General features: G+C 41.1%; 2 protein-coding genes across 2 annotated transcripts in view; both read right to left on the bottom strand.

Annotated features, from left to right (window-relative positions):
• Positions 1–25,745, bottom strand: part of pot1 (protection of telomeres 1 homolog) — a 48,051-nt gene that overhangs the window by 6,697 nt on the left and 15,609 nt on the right. The window contains exons 11-13 of the mRNA XM_079567700.1: positions 20,132–20,287; positions 1,046–1,230; positions 251–327 (exon numbers count right to left, since the gene is read on the bottom strand). Of these exons, the coding sequence (XP_079423826.1) occupies positions 251–327; positions 1,046–1,230; positions 20,132–20,287 (418 nt within the window). The remainder of the gene's footprint in view (positions 1–250; positions 328–1,045; positions 1,231–20,131; positions 20,288–25,745) is intronic.
• pclaf (PCNA clamp associated factor) overlaps positions 5,535–25,745 on the bottom strand; it is a 379,199-nt gene continuing 358,988 nt past the window's right edge. Inside the window, exon 5 of the mRNA XM_079567698.1 lies at positions 5,535–5,546. The gene's annotated coding sequence lies outside the window, so the exon portion shown is untranslated. The remainder of the gene's footprint in view (positions 5,547–25,745) is intronic.

Raw genomic sequence — 25,745 nt, 5'->3', positions numbered from 1 at the left:
CTCACTCGTATTAACATCTATACTTAGTAGTAGTAGGTTACATTGTTATAGAGAATATGACACAATATTCATTATTGTTTTTTAAAGGCTGATATTTAGGCAGCCGGCCAAAGTTCAGTGGAACCTCTGATATCGAACTTCAAGTATGCTATGGTGACAGGCCTAGGTATTATGCATGTGTTTAGGCATACTGTATGCTACTTGAAAATTTGCATTTTCAAAGTAGTTTGTTGCAAGATTGTCGGCTCACCCATCGACTCAGGAGGAGTTCCCCACACGTCCAGCATGGCCGCATCCTCCTCCTCCTGCATAAATGCTCCGATTACTCTGTGGGGGAAACATTCAAAGTGAAGGCACTCAACACAAGGAGCCAATTAACTGTAAACACAAAGAAACCTTTCTAATTATGGCCCACTCTTAAATAAATGGCCAAATGCATTGAGCCGGTTCCAATAATAGCGGCCCATTAACTACAAACCTCTCTGCACTCGTAGGTGAGAGCGAACCCTGAGGCTTATTGTGGCAGGAACATTGCCAGCTCCAGGGAAGACAGTGATCTAATATGGTCTGTCATCGCGAGTCAGCATCAGAACATACACACACAGTATGGCCGTATGGAGGGAGGACACTGTAGGCTGAAGTGACCCCTGATATGAGATAGGGTTAACCTGTTTAACCTCTTAACCCCCAAGCACATTTTCTACAGTTTGGCTTTACCCTAATCTTAAAGAAAATAGCAAAAGATAAAAACAAGAAGAAAACAAGGATGATCACTCAACAAAAAAAGCCACAAAAGGTGGAGGTTAAGATGTTAAACAGACACTGGTCCAGAGGATGCCTTTAAATCCATTTCAAACATTTCCTTTAAATCCATTTATGGTCTTTGTACACGCCATTTAGATTTTTATTCTGATTTTAAGCTTATAAATACAATAATAATGCATTTTCCAACTGTACAACCTTTGACGTCGCGCTTTGGAGCCACCACCTCAGATTTTTCCCATGACGAGACAAAGTGTCCGCCCGCCGTTAGACGTGGCGTTACCTCTTGAGCTCCTGTACGTCGGCGCTGTTCTCGGGCAGCACCCGGATGCCCCTCCCGTAGGCCGTCCCGCCGTGGAGGTGGAAGGCCAGGTGGTCCAGCTCCGCGGGCCCGCTCTCCGTCAGCCCCGGGACTCGGCTGGAGCCTGGGATCGCCCTTAGGTTATAGATCCTCAGGAAGTCTCCGGGCTGACGGGCACAGAGAAAAAACAGGGAGTACAATTAGTCTTTGCTCACATTTGTTATGGTTCATTATGGACCCTTGAGCAAAGGAGGTGACAGAAGAGGAGAATTTCCACAGCTGCCTTGTTACCTGGCACCCATACGGTACCAATTTTTCTTCTTTAGTGTGTTTTGGAACAGTAGCTCTCAAACGCAAAACGACAGATAATGTGTTGAAAGACCAAGAATTTAACTGTAGCTCGATATACTAGAACCACAAATTGATTTTGTAATGAAAGACCACTTGAATCTCCATCTTCAGTACATCACACACTTTGTTCTCCAGTAGATGGCGCCTAAGAGCCGCCTCCTGCACCTCTCCTCATACCCACATTCAATAGGCAGCTCCTCGGATCCCTCCTTTTTTTTTCTTTTTTCTTTTTTTTTTTCCTCCATCCCCCCTCTGTCACGACGAGCCTGCAGCTGACAGAAATGTGCCTGAGCTGTCACAGCGAACAAACACTCACTTATCAACTGTCACACAAATTCAGAAAACTCACTCGAGCTTTACAATGTTCCTATATGGCCGGCGTTGGCCCGTGCGCAGCCCCGGACCTGACCTTTAATTTCATTACATGGACAGAATGAGTCAACGTGGTCTTCTCTATAGGCTGCCTTTAAATCCCCTTTTTCTATGGATCTCAAAGCCGTGCCAGCGTGGATTAGCAGCGGCTCTCTGAGGGCTATGAACTGGGAGCACTGGGAAAAGACCATTAAGACTTGATCCTTTTACAGAAACGGTGCGAGGGGAGCACCAAAAAGTGCTTTTAGATTTTCCCTTTAGTAGCAAGTCCTCACACCAAATGAGCTTGCATATTTCTGAAAAAAGGTTGGGTTCACACAATTCTCGAATGCTGTGCCATAATTTCAGTTGGAGCAGGGATTGATACACCTTAATGGGAGAGACGCAGTTTCAGAGAGAAATCTACAAACAGAAAATGTTTTCCTGATCATTATTTGGAAGTGATTGGATTCACAAACCTGCCACATTCAGCTTATGGCTGAAAGTTCTTTCATCTGACCAACATCAAGCACATTATTTGGATAATTGTCTCCATTGTTGGACACCTTTATGAGACGGCAATTTGAGTTTAGTTCATATGTGCTGAGAGAGAAGATGTTTGTAATGGCTATAAACGGAAGTCAAAAATGTATCATTTTGACAGTCACCATAGTTACCACATTAAAATTCTTAGCTGCCCACAAACAAGAATGTTGTGGCGTCAAGTGAATGCGTCTTTGATCAAGTCTGTGAACTCTGGGTCGTCACTCTTTTGGTGTCGAAGTGTGAGGCATTACATGAACATTATACAGTTTCCCACTTGATAAATGGAGGCTCGTGCGGAGTTCATTATACAGATGAAATAGCAGTGACTGGAGGGCAAAAAGAAAATGTCTAAAATAATTGAACAACAAAGTTGGATAAAACACTAAATGGTGTATTTTGTTATTGAATTATCTCCTCAAGTGTTGAGAACAGTGTGTCCCTGCAAGGCTGCCGTAGGGCGCTGAACGTGTGTGGGAGATTTGACTTAACTTTTGATATTTATTTGCAAAAATAAAACAACTTCAACGATAACTTTAATGAATTCACCTATACCGGTAAAGGCCAGTGTCATGCCAGCCCCAGGCCTGGGTAAAAAAAGGCATCTGTTAAAAGACCAAACACAACTATCTGATTCTCTGTGGTCTCAGAGGCCCTCAGGAGAGAAAGGTTGTTGTTGACGAGGGGCTAAAAAACAACAACAGATAAAACATTAAGCCAATTGTCAAAGCTCGCCGCATTCAGACAACGAAACTGCCAACGCACTGAAGAGTGTTTGCGTAGCCCGATGCTGCCCCCCTAGCTTAGCCGTAGCCTTTGCAGTGAATTGGTCAAAATGATGACCTGAGATGGAGCACCTTTTATCAGGGCACGAATGTGAAAGATCGCAGCAATTCACATTATGATTCTGGGGAGAGATTTTCCAAACTACACCACAAGCCAAATCTCAAAAGACCCAAAATATAGACCAGGGAAAAAGGTTCATGATTACAGAGAGAAATTCTACTAATCGGCACGAATTTCATGAATTTCTGTGCCCTTTCTTCTCCAAACAGACCTTTGTTTGCACCGGCCAAAACGTCTGCAGTGACATGCAAAGTATAGGGATAGCACTCAGATAAGCCGTGTGCATTTTGCAAACAAAAAACAGAATAGAGCTTTTTACATGAAAGGACCACTTTAGACAATGAAAGGTTTTGATGACTATGTGAATTAAAATCTACTTGTCTATGTATTGATTAGGGACAACACAAATGGGAGGTGATGATTTAACTTTGTTCATTTAATCATTGGTCAGCTGCAGCAGTAGTGTAGATAAAGTTGTGGTAGTATCAGCATCTGTGTGACTCATCTGATCACAGACAAGGCCACAGCTTTAGACATCCTCCACAGCTCAGAAAACCTTGGCTTAATGTAAATGATCTCCGTCATGATTTATGTAAACCTCGGCCCTGAAGACTCCACTCAGAAGGGCTGCTGGAAAACTTCTAAGTTCCGGGAAAAAAGTCTAAATTGTTGCCATCGATCATATTTGTGTGGTATAAAAAGAAGTAAGAAAAGTAAGAAATCATTTCAGCCTCTTTTGAAGCTTAAGTCCTTCTTGTACCTGAAATAATGAAATACTATACTATAAATAAAAGCCCTTAACATGAGTACAGTGGTTGTTATGGAAACATGCATAAAAGTCAGCACTACCCCAGGAGCTTTGGCCAATCATGTCAATGGCCTGGAGATACTTTTAGAATAATGGACGCATTATAACCATCAGCGTGTGACAGGAGGCGTTTAGGGGCTGCTGGAAACATCCGTTCTGAGAGCCATCACAGAAAAATGGCTCCCTGGAGCTTTCTGGCTAACAACCCATTTTGAGTTAAAAAGGCTGAGAACAGAGTGGCTCGTGGCAACGTCAATGAGAACTATTTCAGAACTTCATCCTGTTGTTATCGCCACATTGACGACTTTTGACCACGAACACAGGATATTATTCTATATTATTCATTGCTATGACAACTGTCCTGATTATATGATTATGCAATATTTAAATTAATTGCAGCAGAGTTAAGGGAACAGACCACCGTTTTTACATAATGAAATACAGTATGTTCTAACCTGAGATTAGACGAGTTGATGCGTACCTGTCTGGTCTTTGTGTGTGCACTCAGTCACGCAAAAAGATGAATGATGATGCTAGCATTTGGCCTCTCCCAGCATATTCCTATAGCTTAAAAAAGGGGTGAAGTTAGAAGCGACCAAACTCTTCCACAGGCACGCACAAAGACCAGACAGGTACGCATCAACTCGTCTAAGCTCAGGTAAGAACATATCTCAGTATAGAAAACGGTGGCCTGTTCCTTTAATACTATAACATTTTCTTTGACAGAATTTAAAAGGTGGACTATAGAGCACTTTTAAAGAATACAAACTAGTCTGTAGGGCTGCTCGATTATAGAAAAAAGCAATCATTGAAATCACGATAATTCAAACGATTATTCACAAAAAAAAAAAAGATTATGCAAAATATTTTTTTTGGACAGTAAAAAAAATAAAGTCCAAATTATATAAAATATGCTCACGTTTCTTAACGAATGCTCTAATAGAGACATCCCTGGCTCACCTGCCCCCTGCTGATCAGCCCTCACACCTGCCCAAGCAAACCAAGCTGCGCGGCCTGATGACATCATATCTTTTCTGTGACTGCAATCTCATCACACTGTCCAAAGAATGGCATTTTGTTAATTACCCATTAGGAATGAATGCAAAGAGAATAAAAAATATGTTTGTATCAAGTGCGAGCAGTGCGCCTATCTTACACAAATCTATAGGCTCTAAGAAAGATATCAAATTTTGGCCAAATCGCCAACCATACGGCTAATATTAAAGGTCCATGCCAGTGACTGTAAATGAGCAACAGCTTTTAGCCACATGAATGGAAGCCTTGGAATCGATAGGATTGCGAATGGGCAAGCTTTAACCAACTGCACACAAAAAGGACCAAGTAAGGGTCGTCAACTTTGGCAGCAGATCAACGCAGCCTTTCGAACTCTTAGTCCGACATTGCCTTAATTAGAATGCCCCGTGGCTACTTCTGCGAGTGAGCAATCTTCAAAAGAAGAAAAAGAAACTAAACTGCCACCATTTGCCCATTGCTCCAAAGCATCTTACTACTACTGCTGCTGCTGTCTCATGGCATTAGCTTTGCTCGGATGCCCGCTGAAAAGGGGATTCCTTAAAATTCAAAAGATCGCTTTGGGCTCGCTTTTTGCTCCTCGTCAGAAAAATAAAAGAGAGAAAGAAACTAAAGATGGCTCGATAAAGCAGCTCAAAAAAAGAAAACTGGTGCTCTCTCACTGGGAAGGAAACTAAGTTGCTTTTTTTTTTTTTTTCCTCCTCCCCACAATGGCGTCTTTTATGGAGCGGCAGGAGAAGGGAATGGGCCCTAAAAAGGCAGGCAGATAGAGCGCACGCTGACAGTGAAGCTCTTTGCAGGAAAATCTCCTCCACGGGGAACCACGATGTGACAGACACAGACGTGCGGGCAGCTCAGATTTTCTTACTCTCAGTATCTTTAATAAAACTATCAATGGATGAGACTGCTTCAAATTCATGTTTAATGGAGAATCCGCGAGATTTTAAAACAGAGTGTTTTGACATCTTTAGACCCAAGTCATGCTGTTCCGAAACTTCAGACTGAGAACTAGCAGCGGCGGTGTTTCCCACAGATCTACGGAGACTGTGAGGGGGCGATCCTAATTCAAATGTCACTTAACGCCTCTATGCAATCTTTAACCAGCTCATCAGTAGTTTTCCATGTTAAGTGAGGAAAATGTTAACACCACTGTAATACCTGTAGCTCTACTAATGTGTACAATTACTTCTTTGGTGTTGTCACAAGCCAAGGTGGATTTATGATTGCACTTGTAAGTGGCCTAAATTCTTCGTGCTTGGTTTGACATATTTTCGCCCGTTCTTTGTTGAGAGCAGACTTAAACAGTGTTGTGTCTCGGCGCTGATGAATAAATGATGAAGGGTGAGGCGGTGCTGTCGGCTGCTGTAGAGTCATATGGCTGCGAGAGAAGTCCTGTGCCAGGCTGAGAAAAATGCATAATTTGTCTAAAATTGACACAAACGCTATGTAGTATTGGCTGCAAACTGTCTGGTCTACAGTTTTGTTTTTATTTTGCATTATTTATTACGGCCAGCCACCTCTTTTCCTCTTCTCTGCAGAGTCTAAAATCTTGTACAGACCTCAATACATGACGATTACAAAGTTTTAACCACACTGATATTTTTCTCCACATTTTCACACTCCAAACAGTTTAAAGCTGACAGGCTGTTGGATTAAAGCATCCCAGGTGATGGCTATCCGTGTAATGAGAGGAAATATGGCCAAAGCAGGTCCACGTTATGAATCAGGCGTGCAAATTTATTACAGTCTCACTTTCTCTCACACAAAATGGGAAGGAAAAGACATTTGTCAGACACTGAAACTGCCAAAAAACATTGGGACAAGACCACAGAATCAACAGTTTTTTCAAAAATTTTACAGACTGATGAGATGACTGCAACTCTGGATGGACAGGGCCCATGGCTGGATCAGTAATGGGAGATGGGGCTTTTCGTGTGACTGCCCCCAAACTCTGAACAGCCTCCCCCAAAACATTAGAGCTGCTCAGACCTTACAATCCTTTAAAACCGCCCTTGGTTTTAAAGGGTTTGTGTTGGTGCTTGGTTCAAGTTGAGCTGCATTTGGACTCTATTGTGCTTTTATACTCTCTATTTTATATAGTTTATATTGTGTCTTTTTACACATATATATATTATCCATCCATCCACTCACCCACCCACTTCATCCAGGGCCGGGTCATGGAGGCAGCAGTCTGAGCAGAGATGCCCAGACTTCCCTATCACCATGTACTTCCTCCAGCGTGTCTTGGGTCTTCCCGAAGGCCTCCTCAGTGGTACATGCACGGACCACCTCCCAAGGAAGGTGACCAGGAGGTATCCAAGCCACACACATCATCAGTCCATAAAACCATCTGTCTTTAGATCTTTAGATTAACCATAATGTGCATCTCCAGCTCAAATACTTAGTTATAGCACTGGCCTTTATTCTTTCCACTGACCGACTGTGCAATAAAAAAAATGCTATTTTGGGGAGATTGTTTCAACCATGCAAAGGGATTAAAGGGTTAACAGATTTAGTAGTCAAGAGGATCTTCAAAAGCTAAAAAGAAAAAAAATCCCCTTTCTTCCTCTTTCTTTGATTTCATGCTGCTTCAGAGTTGAAGCAACACCCACGCTCCCTCTAACAGCTCGAAGTGTCCGAGGCATTATCATCTAAAATAAATGTTTTACAGATGGATGCTCCACTCCTCAGCGCTTCGTAATGAATTGGTGCAAATGCATCTTATGTGATGCTCTGTTGCTTCTGACTCTCAAGTAGCACATTTCTGTCTGTTTCTTTACCCGTGAAGATTTGAGTGTGGGGCCAGCGCGAAGCCTTGTTTTATCTCCTGATCCGTGCTCACTAAACTGTGTGGGTGTAAAAGAATTAAGTTAGCGGTTGGCCCTCAATACGGGATCCAGTGACATGGAAGCAAAGATTGGTTTGTGAACGTTAAAGAGAATAATGAGCTGGAGATGTCCGAGGTTCGAACAAAACGAAGAGATCACAATGACACCGATTGCTTCACATGCCTGTCCGAACGGAGGATCACACGCAGTGCATGCTTTTGCAAGGGTAGGTTTTAACCAGAAGAGAAGATCGAAAATAATTAAATAATAAAAATTTTACAAAAATTGTGCGGCTGATGGTCTATATGGGTAAGGCGTGCTGCACATACACTGTTCTGTCCTCAATGTCATGGAACGCTATTTTACTGACATTCAGACCAAGTCCTGAATATTGAAACCACACAGACACAGCGTGGTGCTACTTCTGAGCAATAATAGTTTTAAAATGTTTGCCGCTCACATAGATAACTGCATCATCTGCATACATTTGGAAACTAAAGCCGGGACAGGCGTTTGGTAAGTTGTTTTAATATAAAGTGTAAACAATAGTGTCATTATTGATGACTAGACATTGTTGTCTTTATCCCATTCTTTTACTCTTTAACCACTTAAAGGTTTTGTCACAATTCAGCCTGTATAATTTCTGTAGGGGGAACCAGAGATTGATGTGGTCCAAAAAGACATCAACTACTAATATTTTATTCGTAAAAAGAATCAAATGGACTACCTGAATTCTAATAGGTACAACCCAAATGCATTTCTAGCTCTCACAGACCATCCCACATGGCCTGTGTGTTCGTGTGAGTCAATTACATCCAGGAGCTCAGAATGAGACTGTGTTGGGAAGTGGGACCACCGAAGAAAACGCTGCACCAAGTTAGACTTTTACATTAGCATTAGCAATTAGCATACTAACACTACATACAACATTTTTTCAGACACAAATAGTGCCTTCAAAATGTTGATCTATGGTGGAAATTCATTCTACAAGAACACATTGATTACACCAGCTAAAACAAGCCCAAACTCCAGCTTTCTGCTTAAAAAAAAACAAACAAACTGTTAACGAACATATCACACCGCCATTTTAATTTAGAGAATTCTGAAAGCCATTTTCTAAAGCTCTTTAGAAGTGCGAGACCTTCAAAACTCATTCAGGTGATATTCAAAGGGACAAGACATTAGTGCGGAGCAACCTTGAGTTTTAAACCAGGATGAACTTGCAAAGTGTTTGTTTTCTCTCATTTAAAGCATTCAATCACCCGCCTCGGCACTGTCAAAGTCTATCCTTCACTTGTTCATCATCCCTGTTCTCCGTGTGACACGTCTCGGCGCAGATGTTTACCTGGTTACTCCACGCTCATCTCATTTTCTCTTCATGTCACTCCAGCGGCCCGACTCCAGAAAAACCCACACAGAAAGCCCAAATTTAGCACCTCTCCTGCCCCTCTCTGCCCGCGAGCCTCCAGGTGCGCGCTATCTCTCCCTAGCCTCATAATCACATGTTCCGTATGCACAGATTACACCTGCTGACAGTGGGACAGAGCTGAATGTGAATTCTGAAGCACATATCAGAGAGACTTATTTTGGACTGAAACGTATTGACGACGGCTGGTTGTCCCGCTGAGATGAACTTAAACGTCCTTGCTATTTGCTAATCTGTTGTGTTGCGTAATAGTGTAATTTAACTTTGTTTGAAATAAATCTTGCAGCACTATGCAATAGGCCTCATCAGTCAATCTTTAGCATAGACGGAAGAGTAGGGATGTAACCATTCACTCAAGCCCCGATTCAATTTCCGATTTTAAGTTCCCGATATTGTTTTTTTCTGATGTTTGTCAGTTTATAATCTTTGGTAAACTTCTGCCATAATGCTAAAGTCTGCACTAGCCGCTAACGCTAATCTCTAACTGTGTAGCCGCTAACTTTTGCTGCACTGCCGCTTCGATGCCTACACGTGTATGTGTTTACATCATGGTGGGGCATGTGTCGGGGGTGAGGCGGGGGGGAAGTGTGGAGCTTGTCTTGAGAAAAAGTTAGCTTGCTGTTTCTAGGGATGCAATGTGAAAATGTAACCTGGCTAACGCCATGCTGCTGTGTGCGCTCAAATCATTTCGAACTGCACAGCAGCCTGGGGACCATGGCCGAAATCTTCGCATGGATTTGGGAACCAATCACAGAACGAGGAGGGACGGCAAGACGATGACGCGCTATTCGAAAAAGTTTATTTACGGATCCAACATGACAGCAAAAGACGCAATGGTATTTTTCGATCAAGCTTTAGACCTTGTTCTAAATAGTTTATCTCAAAAGTTTACAGCGGGTACGTCATACGTCATCTCATGCGATGATACGACTGGCTGTGGCTACGTGCAGACGCATGATAGACATTCGTAGCGCCCAATAAACGACTATGGATGATCGTAAACCACACCTCTCCTACGAGAAAATGAATTGGTGGTCCCCAGACTAAATATCACTTGTGATTTTAGTCTGGCTAGTGGCTAGTGAAAATGCAAAATAGACATCGATTATTTTTTTTGTTTTTTTTCCATCGATTCACATTTTAAGCAGTTTAAATTTATTTAAAACGATTTTTGATTAATTGCTACATCCCGAGGGAAGAGTAACCTGCTTTGAGTTTAAAGAGACTAGATGCAAGTTGGTCATTTTATACTCATTGCTGCCACCTAAGGTCTTATGCGTAACTGCAGCTTCTATATTAAAGGAATAGTTCACTGTTTTTACAAACTGAGATATGTTCTTACCTGAGCTTAGAAGACCTGTCTGGTCTTTGTGCGTGCCCTCAGTCACGCCAAACGACCAAAGATGTTGTTAGCATTTAGCCTCTCCCAATGTATTCCTATGGCTCCAAATGGGGTGAAGTTGGAAGCGACCACGCTCTTCCACATGCACGCACAAAGACCAGACAGGTACGTATCAACTCGTCTAAGCTCAGGAAAGAACATATCTCACTATGGAAAAATGGTGAACTATTCCTTTAAGCTCGCGCATGATGGCAATTCAGACCCGAAGTAACAACTTTTTGAGTGAGTGCAGGATTTTAGAGGCAGTTGTGGTGAACAGGTCTGAGCTCATTCTACACATTTGGACATGGCTGGAACATGTAGAGGGAAGAAAATACTTAGTTTTAATTTTTTTAAACTCCTTATAGTCCCTTTAAGGTTAATAACTACCAGAGTATCTCTAGAATAACCCAGGACAAACAAAGGGACAACATGCAAACTCCACATCGAAATACTTTATGTTGGTCTTCAACTCTGCACAGATTCTTCAACGTATTGTTAATGTCCAGCACTATAACAGAAATCGTATGGTTCCATGTGGTCTGTCTTTATTACGTCTTTGGAAAGTCCAATGTTAAGCTTTCTTCCATTGACCCATGTGTTAAGGAGAATAATGGCAGGTTTCAACTCTCGCATGTCAAACAAGCGTCAAGAACCTTCTTGCTATGAGGCAAGAGTGTTAAGTGCTGAACCACCTTTGAAGAAGAATACTGAGCCCAATTACCAGCTCCCTGTGGTAAATATGGGCTGATTTTGTATATAACTGACTGGGTTGTTTCTTCGGGAGGCCATTAGCTACATCGTTTCCTTTATTATGCAAAGACGGAGTAAGAATAACAAAATGTAAAGATGAAGGAGGAGGAAACCTTCAGTGAGCATTGATCCCCCCCCACCCCCCACATCCTGACAATGAGCATTCTGAAGATGGAGAAAAATGCAGCTTTCAAAGGCACCAAATGCCACACTTAGTCATCACTTTTCTCCTTCAGCAAAAAGTAGCATGTTTATGAAAAGAGATGAAGAGCACGTCTGCGCCCACACACGTTCTGAACAAGTTTAAGAAACGCTTTGGGGACACAATAAGCATTTTTTTTGACACAATCAAGGGCATACATTGTCTACTATTACAATAGACCAGGGAGAAAAGGGAGAAGATTTTAGGGTGATCGTTTCCATATGTCACACTGAAACATTCACACAGTAAATTGAATAAAATAGACGCATTCATTTAAAAACAAACACCCCTTTACATGGATTGAGCTCTCCTCTCAGACGTATGTTTCTCTTTCAAATGCATTATTTGGAAGAACAGCCTAGTGTCCAACTGATCATTAGAAACAAGTTTGATATTATTGGCATGGTTTGTTTATTTATCAGGATTTTATGACAGTTTAGTTTGTTCCATGTGGGTTTAAATTGATATTTGGCGTTTAAAGGCTGCTTTGGAGTTTTGAAACCAAATGGGTCCTAAACCAGAACGCCAAATCTCTCTGAATACAAGTGCAGATATGTGGGGAGTGAACATAATCCACTACAATAAACCACGAGTTTGCGCTCTTTGTGGAGGTCTCCCCTGAGCACAGGAGCCTCCCACACTCCTTACCTGCTCAATCTCCTCTTCCTCAAATTGACTCGATGGTCCGGACCGAGGAGACAGAGGGAGGCTGTGATGTGGCTGTGATTGACAGATCAGCCCACAGCCCTGATTAACAATGACCTTAACTAACTTTGAGCCTGAGCCATTATTGCAACCATCGTATGAGGGCCAGCAGGCTGCCTTGGGAGACGTTTTCACCAAACAATCCTATTCGGAAACAGCTATTCTTAATACTAACATACTAGAGAATTTTGAGTAAACGGATTTATGGGACCGACATAAATATGGAGGCCCTTGCCATAGTAATAAAGACACACAATTTCACACAATTTCTCTTTGTATGGTGAAAAGTCCTCAAATTGGTGTCCATAGAAAAGATGATGTGAATGAAACCCATCTATAAATAAGACAACAGCTGACACACCATGGGTTAAATGATGATGTCATCACTCTACTTCCAGGTCCAGTGGAACTTGAGCCCTATACTGTAAATGGGATGTTTCTGATTTTAACCTGCTATACGTTGACTGCAATGATCTTTTTAAACATCTGATCACACAGAAATATTACATTTACCCAGTTTTTTCTTTAGTAATGCTTTTCTGACTATCAAATTATTGTTTTCCATGCACAATGAAGGCTTATTTCAAATATAAAAGTACACGGTCCATCCAGACGTACAGTGGGGCAAAAAAGTATTTAGTCAGCCACCAATTGTGCAAGTTCTCCCACTTAAAATAATGACAGAGGTCTGTAATTTTCATCATAGGTACACTTCAACTGTGAGAGACAGAATGGGGAAAAAAAATCCAGGAATTCACATTGTAGGATTTTTAAAGAATTTATTTGTAAATTATGGTGGAAAATAAGTATTTGGTCAATAACAAAAATTCAACTCAATACTTTGTAATATAACCTTTGTTGGCAATAACAGAGGTCAAACGATTACTATAAGTCTTTACCAGGTTTGCACACACAGTAGCTGGTATTTTGGCCCATTCCTCCATGCAGATCTTCTCGAGAGCAGTGATGTTTTGGGGCTGTCGCTGAGCAACACAGACTTTCAACTCCCTCCACAGATTTTCTATGGGGTTGAGGTCTGGAGACTGGCTAGGCCACTCCAGGACTTTCAAATGCTTCTTACGGAGCCAGTCCTTCGTTGCCCGGGCGGTGTGTTTGGGATCATTGTCATGCTGGAAGACCCAGCCACGTTTCATCTTCAAAGCTCTCACTGATGGAAGGAGGTTTTGGCTCAAAATCTCACAATACATGGCCCCATTCATTCTTTCCTTAACACGGATCAGTCGTCCTGTCCCCTTAGCAGAAAAACAGCCCCAAAGCATGATGTTTCCACCCCCATGCTTCACAGTAGGTATGGTGTTCTTGGGATGCAACTCAGTATTCTTCTTCCTCCAAACACGACAAGTTGAGTTTATACCAAAAAGTTCTACTTTGGTTTCATCTGACCACATGATATTCTCCCAATCCTCTGCTGTATCATCCATGTGCTCTCTGGCAAACTTCAGACGGGCCTGGACATGCACTGGCTTAAGCAGGGGGACATGTCTGGCACAGCAGGATTTGATTCCCTGTCGTTGTAGTGTGTTACTGATGGTAACCTTTGTTACTTTGGTCCCAGCTCTCTGCAGGTCATTCACCAGGTCCCCCCGTGTGGTTCTGGGATTTTTGCTCACCGTTCTCATGATCATTTTGACCCCACGGGATGAGATCTTGTGTGGAGCCCCAGATCGAGGGAGATTATCAGTGGTCTTGCATGTCTTCCATTTTCTGATAATTGCTCCCACAGTTGATTTTTTCACACCAAGCTGCTTGCCTATTGTAGATTCACTCTTACCAGTCTGGTGCAGGTCTACAATTCTTTTCCTGGTGTCCTTCGACAGCTCTTTGGTCTTGGCCATAGTGGAGTTTGGAGTCTGACTGTTTGAGGCTGTAGACAGGTGTCTTTTATACAGATAACCAGTTCAAACAGGTGTCATTAATACAGGTAACGAGTGGAGGACAGAAGAGCTTCTTAAAGAAGAAGTTACAGGTCTGTGAGAGCCAGAGATCTTCCTTGTTCGAAGTGACCAAATACTTATTTTCCACCATAATTTACAAATAAATTCCTTAAAAATCCTACAATGTGAATTCCTGGATTTTTTTTTTCACATTCTGTCTCTCACAGTTGAAGTGTACCTATGATGAAAATTACAGACCTGTCATTATTTTAAGTGGGAGAACTTGCACAATTGGTGGCTGACTAAATACTTTTTTGCCCCACTGTATGCCTCCCACCACAGTTTTTCCCCTTCGCCATCAGACTCATGAACAATAACGAGAGCCAATAACCCTTTATCAGACTCATGAATGTAATAACCTGTTCCAGCCATTTGCATAGTTTAAATTTAATCTTCTTACGTAAGCCCTTATAATCTTATAGTTTAACGTTTTCATAGTTGGATATTTATCTAAGTTGTGTATGTTTTATGGTTCATGTTGCTCGATCGACCGAAAAAAAATCCTAGTTGTGAACTTGAACCAATAAAAACAATTGTGATTCTGATTCTGATATTCTGCCTGGATTGGCTTCCAATACTGATACCGAATATCGGATCGGGACATCCCTACTGAACAGCCCCATTCACTCACGAGGGGAATTGCAATTTCACAGTGACCAGTGAGAACACAAAGGCTGGCTTAAGATTTAACCAAGAGCAACTTTCTCCAACTGACGTTAGCAGAAAACTCCTCTCAAGGCGTTCTTAGCCTGAAATGAAGAGTGCTATCCCTCATGTTATTTCGCCAAAAGGTCCAAACCAGATGCGATTTCAATCAAAATTCAGCCAGGAAACAGAAGCCTGCCTGCCTGCTTTACTTTTAAAGTGAACAATTCTTTTGTACTGTCTATGTCTGTCTTTGTCTCACTCAGTACATGTCTTGTTCTGACAACATCGTGAATGCATTATTCATGACCCTTAAGCCTCCGCTGTTGTAAAAATAGCCCTAAACGTGGCCTTTTAGCAAGTCGAAGGCCCAAAGCTCAGCGCACCGCCTGAACTCACCAGCATCTGCTCCGTCGACTCACACGGGGGACTCTTCTCCACGACGCAGAAACAGCCAAAACTAAATTTAACCCAATATTTAATTCAATATTTCCACTCCAGCTAAAATTTCACACACTGATGAAAACAGCCTGAGAAGAAAAAAAACTTCTCTCACATGCGGTGGAGCCATCTGTGCCGGAGCGTCGTCACCTCCCCGTGCATTCACACATCAAGCACATGCAACCTCTACTGCAACTGTGCGTTAATAAAAATAAAAATAAACTGTTTACGGTAATACTTGCAATATACTAATAACTTCGAAGGATGGGAGTCGTGATTGAATAAAAAAATAAAAAGGCTTCAAACAGCAACATTTCAAAAGTCCTCACAGCAGCTGGAAATCAGATGAGTGCTTCTTACAGAGATAATTAAACAGATTAATGGGGGGGAATTTTACTTCAAGCAGCGAAAAAGGATTGGGAAATGAACCAAATATTGAACACTGAAGAATTAGTATTTGGATGTGTTCATTTAAAAGGCAAAGTGGCTGATGAGGTCTCAAGAGACGAGCTACTTTTATTGGAAAAATCATAACTGAGTAATTAAGCCCCATGGCACTGATTGGCAAGAGCCGTCACAAAGACAAAGATGCATCAACAGTATTTTTTTATGTACCCCTTATTTATATGCAGTAGTTTCACTTCCTGGATTTCATGCAACTTCCCAGTAAGTAGTTTGGCATTAGATTATTATTATTATTTCACTCGTTTCATTACATTTCGTCCTCATTTCCGGTAATTTTCTTTGCCAATGGGGTCATTGGTCTTATCGTCATTGGCAGTTTTACTTTCAATTCAAGCGAGATTACATTAACCTCTTTCCACCCGCCTTAACCAAGTGCATTTTACTCCAGTTCAGCTTTACCCAAATCTGAAAGCTTCTCGACTGGAGCTCACAGCCTTATATAGTCCGGTTCACTATATTTGGATTTCCAATGTTATGGGATTTTCATGGAGAGCATGAAAACTATACATTTTTGGAAACCTTATGGTAAAAGCAATGAGACAAACAATAGTTCCATTTGACCTTCCATTTGGTAAAATTGTGCAATTATACAATTTTCCCATTAGAGTAAATGGGGAGTTCTTGGCATCGCTGCGGTAACGCCATGAAAAAGGGTGTGAATGATTTTTCTGATTGGAATGACCAAATGGAATTCTCTGCCAAATTTTGTAAATTTCCAAACAGTTTTTTACATCACATATAAATAAAATAATAATAAATGTTTTTATCGCTATAATCGCCCCCTTTTTTTTTTTTTTTTTACATATTAGTGCAAATGGAAACATTGTTTTTTTTTCTGATTGCTTATTTAATTAAGTTTTCAAAAATGGATAGTTTTGATCTTTCCACAATAATCCGGTGAAATCACATAGTGAACCGGACTAATAGGCCAGTGTTACGCCTCATTTGAAAGACCTTTTGTCTTGTTTTTGTGTGTGTTTTCTGGCTTTTTTTGTTGCTTTCTTCATTGCTTTGGTCACTCTTTAATTGTGTTATTGTTGCTTTTCCGGCACATTTTTGTTGCTCATTGTGGCTCTGTTTTTTGCATCTTCATCACTTTTTAATTGCGTTTTTGTCTCTTGTTCATTGTGGTTTTGTCGCTCTTTTGTTGCTTTTCTTGTATTTTCATCCTTGTTTCTGTCGCTACATTGACGCTTTTTTGAAGCCTTTAGATTTGGGCAAAGCCAAACTGGAGGAAATGTGCCCGGTTCAGGTGGATCTGAAGAGGTTAAAACTAGTCTGAAATGGATGAAATTTGGATTTGATCAAACACAGCAAAAAAATAAATAATTGAATGAAATTGAGATGTACTAATAAAAAGGTGTGCGGCTTACTGAAATAAGCCACTGTAGGAGCCCGGGAAGTGTAATTTTAGGTAGTTGCTGTTATTACACGGTGGTTGTCCTTGTAAAAAAAAAAAAAAAAGAAAAAGAAAAAAAATGAGAAAGGGACAAATGGCCCAGTACCTCTCAGGCCACTCCAGCGATCATTCAGAGTCAAACTGATTACCTCCGGGGCAAAAACACACCTCAGGAGGCTATGAATAAAAGGAAGGACCACAATTATGGTCATGAGTCAAAAAATTGTGGGGCACAACACTCTGTCATTTAGAAAATAGGGCCCTGTTTGCGAGAAAGGGGCGAGTGTGCTGAAGGGAGCCATTTGATGAACGGAATCCGCCTTTACAAAGGAGGCGCCGACATTGAAAACAGCACTAAGACCTAGATGTGTAATAGGATGTAATCAGTGAAGGAGGGGACAGTTCAAGTGACCGTCCAAGTCCAAGGGTTTTGGGGCACATCAGGGGACAATATCAGGCTAAATCTACGGAGGCTTCAACCATGTTTTAATGTTACATCCACATCCAAAACGGACATAAGATGAATGTGGCAGATCTGTCTTTCCAAAACCCTCTCCTCGTGTGTTGTATCGGCCTCTGCCCTCCAACTGAAATTAGGACATGACATTAGAGGATATCATGAACACAACCCACTGAAACTGTCTTCTCCAAATGGCAGCCCGCCCTCCAATATCCGTCACAGAGAGATGTCACTGAAGTTCCAGACGGAGTCCAGATGTCAAGGTCCACACAGATCCTTGAGCAGATTAGCATGTTTGTCGAAAGCTAACCAGCTCCAAAGTTTCATTTTGGCTCTGCTGCTCTCGTTGCAGGAATGCGCCGATCCGCTTTTTTGAGCTCCCGATTCGATCTGATATTTTGACACTTCATACTGGTCGATTCCGAACCGATAGTCTTTTTGTATTACTATATTTTTATATAATGTGTATATCATTATATACTATAGCCAATGGATATTACAGTAGTTTCATTAGTTGTTGTTTTTTATGAACATGAACATGCAAGAGGTTTTGGCTTCAGCTTTAAATTTTAAATTAGAAATTTTTTAAGAAGCAGGTGTTAGTGGCAGGTTTAGCAATTGGATTTGATGACTGGATCGGGTCTGATACACAAGAGGCCTGCGGTCCTGGATCTGCAGTGACTCCAGTCTGCAGGTTTACCACTGTGCTGCGATATACTGTCAATGGATAAACCTCGAAGCACTGCAATGCGGTAAAACCTGCAGCCGCTGCAGATCCAGGACCGCAGATTCATGGCCTCTTGTGTATCGGACCCGATCCAGTCATTAAATCCGATCCAATACTCTCAAAATGCCCGGATTGGCTACACTGCCAATGCCGACACTGAATATCGGATCGGCACATCCCTATTAGCTACCGGTAGTCATAGTACACAATTGTAAAATATAGGACCTTGAAAAAAAGTAAAAGTATAATGTCACAAAATATTATTTAAAATTGTACATAGATATTGCCAGACCCCAAAGTTCACATACACATAAATAAAGCTTAAAGAGGGGGCACATTACTGTTCATGTATTTGACCTTTATTTAACCAGAAAAGTCCCACTGAGAACATGAAAGACCCCGTCTGTCCCCATGACCATCTTCTTGTGAAGCACGAGCACTAACCGCTGCACCACTGTGCCATGACGAATCAGCCAATATCCTTGGACTATAAACAGTGTACTCAGTTTTGAAAAATTGTACCATCATTATGACATGAATCTTCCGTAAAATGTATGAAACCCTCTGGTCAGGGTTTTTTCCAAGACTCACAAAAGTGATTGAACCATTGTCGCGAAAGGCCAGCGGTGACTTTAGAGATGATAAACACAGCTGTCTGAACACATCCACTGCACCGTCTCAAATCAGTGCAAAAGCCACATCTCGGGGATTTGTCACTGACACAATGTAATTTATGTCTGAGCCTCAAATAAAGACGGATGCACTTCTCCATCCCAATGTCCCTCTCCGACTTCACGGCCAATTCAGAAATCATCACCAACGCAGATAAATGGATTTGCCGTCTCCCATCACACTGAAGTCAGGCTGAAACAATGTGAACAGTGGCTGCAGCTATTGGAACGTTGTGAAGGAGAATTGCCTTAACGCTTCTATAGCTGCGCTAAGCCATAGGAGCGGCTTCCTGTATGAGGGATATGGCTGCTGCGAATGGCTGCATGTGACATGGAGATGTATAGGACAGTGATAATACACAGTAGTCAGCTCAAATGTTAAGGAAGAGACAATAACTGCTCCACTGTTTGTTTTGCTTCTGTGATTTAATTACTAATAAGTGAACAAATATGCTTCATGAGTTGGAGACGATGACTCAAGCTTGGTCATCCACAAACATCACTGCAAAAACAACAGTGCCTTTTGTTTGAATAGCAATAGCAATGAATCCTGGGTATTTATAACGGTTTTGAAAAAGGAGACGACTCTGTTTTTGCAACATAAAGACATTTCGGCCAATTAATCGAATTTCAGTCTAATCGCAATTTAAATAAAGGTCGATCTCGATAATCGCGTGGTGCATTTTAATCGACTATTTTAATCGAGAAAAATGTCCGGGTGCCGTGATGCTGCAGCGCATGTCAGATCAAACCCAGGGAATACTCGGACCAACACACAGGAAGGCACATGCAAAAGAGTAAGATCTGGTGAATTAAAGTGTAAAATCAGCTACAAACTCGCGCTGATGGGTAAAAAAAAAACAGAAACAGAAACACGCGAGGAGCATGCGGAGCTTGTCTTGACATAATTAGAGTAGTTCTAAACAAGGACACTACCAATTAATAAAACTGTCTCTAAATTAAATAAACTGTAAACCAGCAGTACCACAGTGTGAGACATATCAACGGATATTTCTTTCACGGATGAAAGAAAATACACATTAAACTGCTCTTTAAATGGTTCTGCGACATGCACTGACCTGGAGCTGGCCGGCAGCCTCCACGTGGTTGTCGTAGATCAGCACATTAGCGATGATGCTCTCTCTCTCAGGGGAGAAAGACGTGGGTCCCACTGTGGCCTCAGGCTCCACCAAAACCTTCAGCAGCGTGTGTGGACACCGCGTCCCATCCCACACCTGGAAAACAGTTTTACCACTACTTGAAATCATAGTAACTCATAGTATGATATTTAAAAGTGAATTATTGTCATGTGCTTTGAAGGGTAATCAAATGCCTTTCCTGCATTGACACAATAGAGTTAACAGCAGCTGAACTAAACGCAGTCTTTATCTGAATAACATGTACTGGTTGGAAGAGTGTGTTTGTTTGTTTAGTTGTGTAACAGCCGGCTGCTGCTCCCAGAGAACAGCCTGGCAGTACACCAGTCTGCTCTGCCAAATACAGCTCACATTTATCTGCTATCAGCGTCACTGGCACCGGAGCCGTCCACCCCAAGACTCTCAGTTCTGCTCCTAGAAAACACAAGAAAGCCACTTCCACCGAGAGGACCGCGCATGATAACGAGTGCAGTAAACAATAGCAACAATGGTCTTGAAAATTAAGGCTAGCAGCATTTCCTCAAAACTATTAAATAAATGAAAACTCATCTTCTGTTGCCATGGTAGCTTATGTGTTGGACTACAAAAGACTGCAAGCTTATAATCATATGCTGTGCAATCAGTTAGGCGTCCACTCTTAGTCTTTTACAGGACTTTTGATTGCTTGTAATTAATGATCTATGTGTTATTGCCTAGTTGTCAAGCGTATCATGGCGGACCTGCAGTACAGACCCCGATAAGACCTTTTAGGAGTGTCCTTCTTTCTCACATAACATTTTCCTTCTGGTGGTGATCTACTGAGTCATTGATGCATCCAAGGTAAATGGGAATAATGACAACTGGCATAAACCTCCTCCACTTCAAGCATTTACATCCTATATCAGGTTGTCAACACACAGTGCGTTTATCTACTCTTAGAGGACAAGATTATTCAAAAGTAGTGGTGGGAACCTTTGGATATCTCACGATTCGATACAATATGCGATCCATGGCTCATGATAACATTACAATGTGCCGATACTGCGATAATCAATACAGTATATTGCATGAAAATAATAACCTGTGATGCATTATGATTTGTTTTTAACATACTGCATATTATTCATTCATACATTTGTTTTCATGTGCTTTATTTATTATTTTTATTTTAAAAAGTTAATAAATGATGACCAACCAAAAATGTGACTTTTGATCTGTCAGTGACTCCATTTACATCGGTCGGTCATTAAAGGGACTATGCGGAGTTTAAAAATGTTAAAATTATGTATTTTCTTCCACCTACATGTTCCAGCAATGTCCTAATGTGTAGAATGAGCCCAGACCTGTTCACCACAACTGCCTCTAAAATCCTGCACTGTCACTCACAAAGTTGTTAATTCGAGTCTGAAGTGCCGTCATGCATAAGCTTAATATAGAAACTGCAGTTACGCCTAAGACCTGAGGTGGCAGTAGTGAGTATAAAAATGACCAACTAACCAAAAGTATCGATATCAGAATTAAAAGCAGTCTTAACAGGAAATTAACACAATTTGCCTGGCCTGCCAGACTACATGCTTTTTCAAAGATGCAGTATGTAGTCGGGAAGCGAGCGTGATCTCAGCGATTTCCCGGAGGGCGTGATTGACAGAAGGGATCCACCAATTAGAGGCACGCTGGATATGACGCAGGAACAACTTCAGGTTCGCAGAAATAGCATCGCCACAAAGTGCAACAAGCCAGTAGCGGTACAAGAGGATACGTGTTGCATGGTGACCTATAAAGAGACCGTCGGTAAGTAACAAATCAGGATATGATCAAGGGGTGGGACAATGTCTTGATTTCCCGATAACACAATACAATACATGATACAATACCGATTTTATTTTATTTTTTCCGATACTGATTCTTTTGATGTCAAGCATATCAATGAAAAACCTCATGCGTATTAACTGGAGGCTGCAGTGCTCCACAGAACAGTAGAGGGCAGCCCTACAATTTTAGCACTTGGACCAAACACTGTCACACAAAAACTTTTATTACAATGATAATCTTATAAATAATTATAAAAACTGGTTAATATGTTCCTTCTGAAGTAGTCTCCCACTGAAACCAGAGGGTCAATAGGCACATTTTCAGCATGCCTGGTATAATTTCCTCTTATTTAAGAAATAGGAGAAAAATGAAATCTGTAGATGATAAAAATATGGAGAATGTAGTAGTTTATAAAGCAATGCAATGTTAAAAACGCTAAACATCGTGATTGGTGATATATGGTTAGTTATTATGTGCAATAAATGTATTTATATTAATTGCAAATCATGAGGATATCGTTATCGCGACCCTTGTATCACATGTCGTATCAAATCATGAGGTGCCCAGAGGATCCCACTCCTAATACTGTATGATCCCTGTGATGATCTGCTATTTTGATTATATTATAATATAATTTCCTGGTTCTCCACCAGTTCCCTCAGCCAAAAATGAATGCAAGTCAGCCCACTTTCAAGGCGATTTCTCCAAGGATAAAGAATACCCAATTCAAGTGAGCTTCGTCCTACTTTTAAATATTATATCTTCTTCTTTATGCGAATCCCTCGACTGTAAAAGCAGATTCCAGATTTCCAAGACCCGGAGAAGCCCTGAAGTCACATCGCGGCTAAAAGAAAGCAGCAGGAAGCACAGGCTGATGTGATCTGACAGTAAACAGCCCAGTGAGACGTGTCCTGCTGACTCGGAGCACACAGGAGAACCCAGCGGGACATTTCCTCCGCTGAGGTACTCTCTGATGTTACTGCACCGCTCTGACTCTCTGATCCAGACACAAAACCACCGCTACAACAACACATCAAACAAACACACACACCCCCCCTCTAACTGACTGCTGCGAGAGCTGACAAGTGACAAGTTTATCCGGCGGCACATGAGTCCAAAAACAGGAAATGATGTAAAATGTTGTTGTAGGTTGAGTTCATAGTTGAGTTGAAACATTACAGAACCTACATTTTAGAATAAAGGTGGAGCACAGACAGAATTCTCCTTTTTTGTGGGTAACTAGGTTTAGGGTTTGTCTCTTAGTAATTACTGTGCCTATCCACATGAAGCAAAAACTGGCCAAGTTAAATGTTTTCTGTCAAAATGATAAAAATTATTTGTCTGTAGCTTTTTAACAAAACAATTATCTAATAATTCTGTATTTTCCTGCAAATTATTGTTGATTTGAGGATGAAATAATAAATAGGGTTGTGCCATCGTGATGGATGGGCAACATCACGATTGAGAGCCACCAACGTGATGCCACGCCCCCTCCTGTCAGAAACAGGCACTGATCTTCTGTGGGCCTTGTAAACCTTCAAACTGTGCAGGGATTGTACTGTAAATTAAATCACGGATGTAACTAATATGCGCGCTAGTTTCAGTGGCCTGCCAGGAGCCATGATGCGTTAGCCGTAATTATTAAAGTAAAGACGCAGCGCTGCTCTATTTCTGACGCGCGGAGCTCTCTCTCTCTCTTTCTCTCTGCAGCTCAGAGATTAACGGCGCGTGGTTTTGCTTTGCTTTGCTGCGTACGGAAACTTAAACCGTTTTAAAATGACGAGATGGCTCTCACATCGGAGCTAGCATGGGCACGCATGGGTTTAGATTATTCTCACGAAGAACCGAGAGAGGAAAGAGAAGAGAGAAAGAGGCGGTGCAGGAGGTACGAAGTTACGAGCACACAGACCGGGCGGCGCGTGGAGCGGCTTCAAAAACGTAAGCTACGACGCAAACGTGTACATATTGTCCCGTTCACCCACTGTTTCTTAAATATTACGTTAAAATTGAGCAAATGTAAATAATAAGCTCCGATTTACATTCATGTTAGTGTGATAAGAGCCTTGGTATTGAGGATGAATAAGTCGTTCTCCTCTCAGACGTTACGCACGAGTTTTAGCACATTTCTGTTGCAAAAGTCGTGTTCCATGACTGTGTTCACATCATGTTTAGTTTAGATCCATTTATCCTGCAATCTCACATTTTCCTAACATAAATAGTAATATGCAGCTTCTATATAAGCTATGTAAATGTCTTTAAAAAATGCTTATAATGAGAAAGGGACGATATCATCGTCTATCACGATGGTTCACTGTAAACATCGTCAACGGCCAATTAAGGGAACATCGCTCAACCCTAATAATAAACCTATTAAAGCTGAACTAAGTAACTCTTTCCCCTAGAGGCCAAAAGTGCCACTGCAGGAGTAGTAGCATGTTGCTTTTTTTTTTTTTTTTACTAATTTCTTGTCCATGAGAGTAAATACTAGGCTGACAGAAGAGACAATGGGCGATATTGTGCATCCAATTACACAATTATTTTTTTCACTCAAACTTTGCTGTAAATACTGCTAAAGTGGCGCTAGCCCGCAGTTAGCTTTGCCCGTTGGCCTGCTAGCTTCTTCTTCGTAATTCCATTGGTGTGTATTGGGAATCCGGGTCAGAGCGGGGAAAGTTGCAAGTGCGGCACCAGGGGGAGAGGAAAACCCCCAATCATCCCATCAACACTTGTATTACCCACAGAGAGACTAAGAAAACAATTTATTAAGGTAAACAAGTTATTTAGTACTGCTTTAAACTGAAATCATGGTCAAAATCAGTTCAGGTCAGTTTAGACTTTTTTTTGGTATATTTTTAAGTGGGACGATTAATTAATTTTAACATTAAAATGAACATAAACTGGCAAAAAAACTATATTTCTTGGAAAATAATGACATTATGTGAGTATTATTACTGGACAGGTTTGTTGCAAATACAGAAACTTTGGTCTAAATCACATTCAGCTTCGGTTTTGGCTGAAACTGGACACAACTCTTGAGCAATAAAATGTGCACACTTTGCTTCTGAATATCGAGATTTGTCCTCATTCCTTTGTTAGATGAAATGTTTGCAAATCAGAAGCAATTATTCCTGTAGAGATTTTTTTTGTGTGACATTAAATATATAGCACCAAAACCAGAATTAAACTCCTCTTGCCGGCTCACATCACGACCCACCACTTTAGAACCACTGCTCTTTGGCAACATCAAATCAGGGACAATAATAATAGATATAAATAACTTGTAGTGTGATGTTTTTTTAATAAACAGTTTTGAAAAATGGAAGCTCCAGTACTTTTGCTTCTGCTGTTAACAACAGCTGAGCTTATTATCTTAGAAACCAAACTTCCTTATTCACCGAGCTGTCAGCATTTATTCTGTATAAATTTATGGTTCACAAAGTTTGCAAATCAGTTTTCCTGTTATAAATAATAAAGTAAAGTAGCTTTGATATAATTAGCCTTGTGGTGTGACAGAAAAGTTGGAGGTGGAGGCAGGGTAAGAAAATGAACCTATACTTTTGTCTTAATTCTTATAAATTTGTAAAGATTACTCATATATTATTACATCAAAGCAGCCAACATGAGCTGCTGAAAACAGTTATTGTGTGCGGAGGACTATACTATTTTATTCTTTCTTTTCTGTAAAAAAAATAGGACTAAATTAGGTCCATAACAATGTTTAAATGGAAGTCAATGAAGAAAATCA

Source organism: Gobius niger (assembly GCF_951799975.1).
Source record: "Gobius niger genome assembly, chromosome: 12".
Taxonomy (NCBI): domain Eukaryota; kingdom Metazoa; phylum Chordata; class Actinopteri; order Gobiiformes; family Gobiidae; genus Gobius; species Gobius niger.
The sequence above is the reverse complement of the archived record's forward strand: the minus strand, read 5'-3'. Positions and strand labels throughout refer to the sequence as shown.